General features: G+C 39.1%; 1 protein-coding gene across 1 annotated transcript in view; it reads left to right on the top strand.

Annotated features, from left to right (window-relative positions):
* The window catches only part of LOC138060118 (macrophage mannose receptor 1-like), a 91,962-nt gene that overhangs the window by 55,222 nt on the left and 29,240 nt on the right, over positions 1-7,500 (top strand). The window contains 8 exon segments of the mRNA XM_068905833.1: positions 2,072-2,095; positions 2,336-2,536; positions 2,984-3,175; positions 3,631-3,788; positions 4,436-4,585; positions 5,481-5,622; positions 6,343-6,464; positions 6,878-7,057. Of these exon segments, the coding sequence (XP_068761934.1) occupies positions 2,072-2,095; positions 2,336-2,536; positions 2,984-3,175; positions 3,631-3,788; positions 4,436-4,585; positions 5,481-5,622; positions 6,343-6,464; positions 6,878-7,057 (1,169 nt within the window).

The following is a 7,500-nucleotide window of genomic DNA, read 5'->3' as shown; positions in this document are numbered from 1 at the left end:
TTGTAGCTGGCCGCTCGTCTGCATATTCCTCGTTTGACGCGATAAAAGCAAGAACGACATCATTTGAGTCATCTTCAGAGTCAGGGCCATCACTCTTTTACTCATCATCAGTTTCCTCTCCCTCACTGCTTTCACCACTGCTGTCTAGTTGACCTGATTCATGGCTTTCCCCCATTTCGGCTTGACCAGTTCTGAGAGTATTCATCTGCAAGAAGTGTTCCATAATTGTCTTCACTTTGTCATTCTTGCTGCTCTTCTGATGCTGTTTTAATAGTCCGTGATGTTTTAAGTATTTGTTTAATACTGGCACACGGAGCTTCTTTTAGCTTGGCGGCATCTTCGCACAAATAAGCCCAATGATAATCTTCATAGGACTTTTCTCTTGCCTACCTACTTTCCCTTGCCCTTTCTTCCAGTCTCTTCTTTTTCTTCAACTCCATCACCTCAAGATGCTGGAGATAGTCAACCACAACCACAGTTTGATGCCCCTCCCATTAAATTTCTCAGAGAAAAGCCCTGGTAACGAGGCCAGTTCCAATTCAGTACTCAAATTATTAGTCTTAAATTTTATATGCGCTTGGCAACAACGTTTTTATGAATGAAAAGGAAGTTGTTACTATTCAAGACTGTTATTATGGTACGTTTACTGTCAAAATAAAAAGCTGTTGAGAAGTTTTCCTGTTACTCTGGAAATGTTTTAGCATATTTGTTATAAATAAAAGAGCAGAATTTTCCTTCGATTTGTTAACATATCTTATCCTATTTTTAATCTAATTTTTTCGTCCGACCCCCTCCCCTTTCCTTCATTTTTTTCGGCTCCCCCTCCGACGCTTTCACGACAATTTTTTTCGAGTGCCCTCCCCACCCCCCAAAATAAAAAAATCCCACCAGCCCCCACTCTCTCATAAAAAATGAACTGTCCCTTGGTTGCATTGCCGTATTTTAACGATTCTTGTTCCAATCCAACGTGGCGTGTTTCAATGAAATACATCAAAATGCGAATGATCTTGCTTTCAGAGATAAAGTGGAATAAAGTTCATCAGTAAAACTCTTCTTTGACCTTGAAATGACAATGGCTTCTAATTTTAGCGTTATTCCTAATCGCTGGCTATTTACAGCTGACTCTGGAATGGTTTTTTTCCTTTTCCATTCTCTCGCTGAGGGTTTGCTTGTTTTCTTTCAAAACTCATGTGGTTCAAGAAAATTTCATTGCCAAACTGGTGAATTCCTTAGTGAATTTCACTCGAAAAACCGATATCTTACTCATTGCTTCGTAATTCATGCGATATCGGTTTTTAGCGTAAATTGTACCGCGGAATTCACTAGTTAATAGCCAATGATTTTTTCTATAGAAGAAAGCAAAGAAAATGATTTAATTATTAAAGCAGCAACCGGAAACATCAAAACGCGGACAATTCCAAACCTTTTATTTTTACTAACCCTACAGGCAGTAAGAATAAATAACCAGGGACATCCGCTTTTAGGCTTGGCTAAATCTATATATTACAATAAATGGGAAGTATCATCTAACTGCAATGGTACAAATGATTAAGAAGAAAAGGTAGAAAATGAAGGGTGCAGTGTTGTACGCCCACGTTGTCGTGAAAAACCTGAAATTTAGTCATTTTACGCTGTTTTTTTTTTTTGTTTTTTTGTTTTTTGGAGTACGTCGAAGAAATACTATTTTCCCTCTGTTGACTTCCCTCTGTTGACCAATGACATCCTTGTTTAGTGATTTTGACGTTGCTAAAGCCGTCGTCTTTGCTTGAACTCCCTAATCAGGCAAAAAGCGGCATCCCTCATCCCAGGATGCTTCGAACGGATATCATTCAAAAAATGACAATTTAGCGTCCTTCCTGTTGGTATGTAGCCAAGACCAGATGATTCCCTTCCTCTAATGTTGAGTGTTTATTAAATGACTTTTTTTTTTTTTAATTTGTGTCTTGTCGGGCTTATTAACTAGTCAGAGAATTAAGTATCATTTCTTTCAATGCGAGTTCGTTATCATTCTCAATTGCATTCTCATTATTATTTACTTTGTTTAAATTTTCTTACGTTTGTTTGTTTGCAGGAGAACCACACATTTCACCCGCAGGTGAATACTGCTAGTTAATTTGATTTCTCTTTTTCTTTTTCTCACCAAACCTTGCTGTTTACTGTTTTTGAGAAATCACGAGCAAACATTTAGGGAGGTGACGAGGAATTCCGTGGGAATTGCCTTGAAGGCATAAGTGTACAAGCGCCTAAAAGAAAAAAAAAACGGATGCACGGTGATCAATTTTATTCATCTTTTAAGTTGAATTAGTTCATGTGTTGTGATCGTACTTGGTTTCAGTGCTTGGAAGCTGCCCCATTGGCTGGGAGAAGTTTGACAAGCACTGCTACCTATTCCGCGCTGAAGACAGAGTGTCGTGGACATTAGCTAGGTCCACTTGCCAAAGGAAAGGTGGAAATCTGTTGAGCATCACATCACGGCAAGAACAAGACTATATTTCATACCACTACACGCATAAACAGCGAGGAGACGTATGGATTGGTATGTAATTTAGCCTTGCAAACAGAAATGTTCACATCGATTAAAACTTATAGCTAGCTGACTGAAAAAACATTTTTCTTTGCTTATATTGGCAGTATATGGGCAATTTTATAGTCTTGTGTTTAGTAACGTTTCCTTTAAAATTCAGAAAGGCTGAAACTGACCTGATCTCTTGACTGACCCGATTCGAGCTTAGTTGCCTAGCTACAAAATGTGGTCTCCTTCCGCTTTTCTTATGTGATGTCGAATTTCTCTCAGGATACCACACAGGGAACTATAAAATGGCCTATTTGCTCTCATTACATTAGTTTATGCAGAATCTGCTGTTTTTACTGTTGATGATGCTGTGATCTACCAAAGAAATAGCGTGAGGGAAATATGTGGGATTTGCAGTGTCGCTTAACGAATAGTGGTATTTTTCAATGTATTTCTTTTCCATTTTCGCAGGTTTGAATGACCGAGCTTTAGAGGCAGGGTACACCTGGAGCGACGGGTCTCCTGTTACCTTTCTAAACTGGTATCCGGGTGAACCTAATGACAAGATCAATGTTGAGAATTGTGTTGAGATGTATCCAGATTCACTGTGGAATGACAAAAGTTGCAGTGATTTAAATGGCTTCATATGTAAACAGCCATTGGGTAAAGTTCACTAAAATCCACTTTTTTTTCGTCTAGTGTGGTGATCAAATGGCATTTCGTTATTCCTCTGGTGCAAAAGCTGGACCGTGTCTTTGAAAAAAAATTACGATCCGCCTCCTATTTTGCAAAGGAGAAACATACCTTTCAGCCCCTGGCAGCCATGCATTGTTACCCAAAAGCCTGGCTTTGATACAATCATCACCATATTTGCAATCGGCTGTGTCGACTGTGAAAGGCAAAGAAAGCTTTGCGTCAAATATTTCATAAAGCAACATACAAGTAATTCAAAAGTATCATTTGATGAGAGATTCATACAAACGAGAGGTTGTGCAATGAAAGAGTGCATGACTGTTTGTGACAAGGGGGAATAGTTGTCCTTCCCGGGTTTAATTTCTTTGGCACCTTTTACAAACCTTTTTTATCCGGTAAAAACATTTCCTTTCTGGTTTATTTAGAATGTTCTGGAGCTCTGGGTATGGTTAATGGTTCAATTACGAATGGCCAAGTGACAGCTAGCTCCAGGGTCTCTGACCTGTATAGTGCCAAAATGGCGCGGCTTAACTCTTCATCTGCCTGGTGTGCTGGAAATAACCATCCAAATCAGTTTATTCAGGTATGACCTGCGTCAGAGCATTAAATTAGCAACAGAGGCACTACCTAGTAGCAGCCCATTTACGAAATCCCTTCAGTGTATTTCAAGGGAAGTCAGTGTCAAGTCTTTCCTACTGTTTAACGAATGTTTCTCTCGGTAATAGAGGGCGAATTATGCGTCTAAGGAATTAAATACGAAGACGCATAATCTGCGACCAACTGTTTTTCTTCGTGCAAAAGTATAATTGAGTGGCATCATGAGAAAATCTTAGGGCCCAATCTTTGTATGGTTATTTGTTTTTGGTTCAGTGGTTTGTTTTGTAGTAGCTGCTCTATCATCTCCTTCAAGGTGCTGCAAGCGAAGCAGTTTGCCGTAAATACGTAATCATTTTCTTGGATGGACAGAGACGATGGTAACCAAAAAAAAAAAAAACTACTAACTAATCTACTAAGCTAGCTATGGCTTGCACGGCCCTCATATCGAGAATAAAGACCGCGAATTTAACCTCTAATTCGACTTGCTGTCTTTTTGTCGAAGAGGATGTGCCCATTTTTAGTAGATTTTGCATCGGGAAGTCCACTGCCTCTTACCCTCGAAAAGAATGGCATCTCTTTGAGAATCTCTTGATTTAAAATCTTGATGCTGATTCAGTGCGTTATTCGTTTTAGGTGGACTTGTTGACCGAGACACGCATTTCCAAAATAGCAACCCAGGGTTTAATTCTTAATGGAGTTGATAGTTTTATAAACACGTTTAAGCTACAGACATGCGAGGATGGCGTAAATTTTTATCCGTACCAGAAATATGGAAAGGATTGGGTAAGTACTCTGTTATGATTTTTCTCGAGAAATGTTGCTATTTTCCAACTGAAGTTAACCTGGAATACATTCCCTTGTAAAAAGTATTGGTGACTCGTTAAACTATTCGGGGTTATTATTCATTCAAAATGTTCCTCTGTCTTTGTTCCGCTAAGAAGCTAGCATATGCATAATTCACAATAGCGGGACATCATTTTACTAAATAATGTCATTCGTAACATACCGGCATTTTTTATTACTAATTAGACAAATTAAAGCACACTGCAGGGCCACCAAAGGGCTTCAAAATGGCTGTCAAGATACACTCTCTTCATTTAATAAATTAATGAAAAATAAAACAATCGGTGAATTTTTCGAAAATGCCGAATCAAAGGTAATGATCCTCCGCAGCCTTCGCCCTTTTTAATTTAGGAAAGTACCCAGGTCTGATGTGCAAAATTCTTCATATTATATCTAATGTTCTAATATATTATCTAAATAGTCTGCCTAATATAACTGATGCATGCGGTCAGTGCTGTTTTAACCATTATCATTATTATTATTAAGCTAACAAACTGAGCTGTGAAGCCACTGACGTCATAACTGCGAGGATCATAGCTTCACTTGATTTCATATCCCCAGTTCAATATATGATCAATTTCATATATAATTTCATTCGTTGATTTATTAACCACGGGATAGACTGTTCACGCGAAGTGGCTTCAAAAGGGTTCCTTGTTGCATCTTTTTTTTTTCTGATCGGAACTTCCTATTGATGAAAGAAATTCCATCGGTCTGAAAAGTCTTTTTCTCAGTATTTAACAGCGTTTCTTGAACGAATTGGTTCTCTTTAGCCCTCACCCTAGTGGTCTCGTAGTTATTACCTTTTCCTTTATCCATTTTGTTTGTTTACTAGGTATTTATTGCAAATCGTGACGCAAATTCGATCGTGACCTCTGCCATCACACCGACAGTAAATGCTCGTTTGATCCGCCTAGTACCAATCACCTGGACAGGTTCCATATGCTTGAGAATGGAGATGTACGGGTGTCCTTTTGGTATGTCATATTCACTTGCCTTGTAGATTTGTGTTCTCTGTTACCGTCCTCTAGAGACTTTAAAAATAGCTCTTGACTTTGTAGCTCGCAGTGAAGATAAACCTTCATCACCATACAACGTAACGCTTCTTGCAATTTCTGTTTGTTATATTACGGTTTCTTGAAATTTTTTGTAATGGTAATTTAACTGAGTGGAGTGCAATTTGGTCTCAATTTCATCCCGGTAAAAAGCTTTGTAAAATATTTCCACTTATCATATGGCAAAGCCAGTCTTAAGCAAATCCCAGCGCTCTGATTGGTTCTTTCTTGGTCGGGAATTTGCAGTACGGACCATTTCCGTTGAAACGGTCCAAGCTGTATATTTTTGTTTTGGAGCAAAGCCGGCAAATTCATAATTTGCAACCAAAACAGCGAAAAAAAAAAGTGAATATTGTCATTCTTCACAGTGAAACTACCAGAAGAAGCTAAAAAGATTGAAAAATAAAAAGATTGAAAAGCTAAAAAGATAAAAAGCTAAAAGATAAAAAGCTAAAAAGATTGATTGCACTGGAAGTGCATTTTACTATCAGAAACAGAATGCCATATAATAAACAACTTACAAACCGACCTTTCTCGGGCCGTACTGGGGAATATTGGCTTCGCTGGGTCCGTACTGCCACGACCTTGGGCCAATATTCCCCAGTACGGCCCTCGCGCTATATATATATTTTGTATCTGTAGCATGTGAGACGCCGCTTGGAATGCAGTCAGGCGCAGTGAAGGACAGTGACATCTCCGCATCATCAAGCGTTGACGTTGCTACAAATGCTCGGCCTTCAAGCGATGTGGGATGGTGCGCTAAAGTAAGAGTAGTTTGCTTCTTCTTGTCACCTTACGCGCTTCTTACGAGACCAGTTTGTCTGCCTACTTTTTGAGTATGCCGCTTATAGACTAGACATACCTACCGGTAAATCGAAGTCGGGAGCAAATTATGTTCGTAGTTTGCCAGGCTACTGTTGTGTCTGTATTTGTTTGTTTGTTTGTTTTTCTTGGTCGGGGGTTGGGGAAGCAACACTAGAATGCAATGCTTTCAGAATTAAAGTTCTTGCGTTTTATCCGATATTTAATCTTTAAAGTTGGATAATTAACAATGATTGGATGTGGTTGAGCATGATAGCGGTAATTATCAAGGCCAAAGTTTGTGTTATCTGCCGAAGCCGAAGGCATGATCGCTTGAAAGGTGAAAATGATTTTGATTAAATGTTTTCGCTTCCAGGCATCCGATACACAGCCATGGTTACAAATATCTTTCCCCAATCGAGATATGAAGATTACAAAAATCACCACTTGGGGAGGGGGTCAATCATCAGGTTACATCAAGGTCTACAACCTGCAGTTCACACATTCGGCTGATGTCAGCACTTGGTTATACTACAGAGAAGGTGGCAAGATTAGGGTAAATATATTGAATTCGTTTGGCGTGACCCTTTGCAATGCCCAAGACAATTCGGTGATAATAGGTGTTATTGAGCTGACGCAAGGTCCGTACTGGGAAAACATTGGTCGATTCCCTTTTGTTTATGCACCGAGCCTGAAAGGAGGTCCATTAACTTGCAAAAAGGGAACGAGACCAATATTTGCCCAGTAAGGACCGAAGAAAGTAGTTCAATAAGGGTTTTATTATATTGGCTTTCTTGCGCAGGGTTTTCTATTTCTTAAGTCTTGTCTCTTCGCCCCCTTCTGTTAAAGTGCCCCTGTGATAAAAAAAACCACTTCCTTTTTTCCTTCAGATTTTGAAAGTGTGTTTGCTTAACATCTGACTGGCAAAATTTTGAGCTTTGATTTTTATCCAAAGGCCATTTACTTTGAGTGTAAGTTTTGGATTTCAGGGTCCGCCAT

Source organism: Montipora capricornis, chromosome 1 (assembly GCF_036669925.1).
Source record: "Montipora capricornis isolate CH-2021 chromosome 1, ASM3666992v2, whole genome shotgun sequence".
Classification (NCBI taxonomy): domain Eukaryota; kingdom Metazoa; phylum Cnidaria; class Anthozoa; order Scleractinia; family Acroporidae; genus Montipora; species Montipora capricornis.
This window is presented reverse-complemented; position numbering and strand designations above follow the sequence as displayed.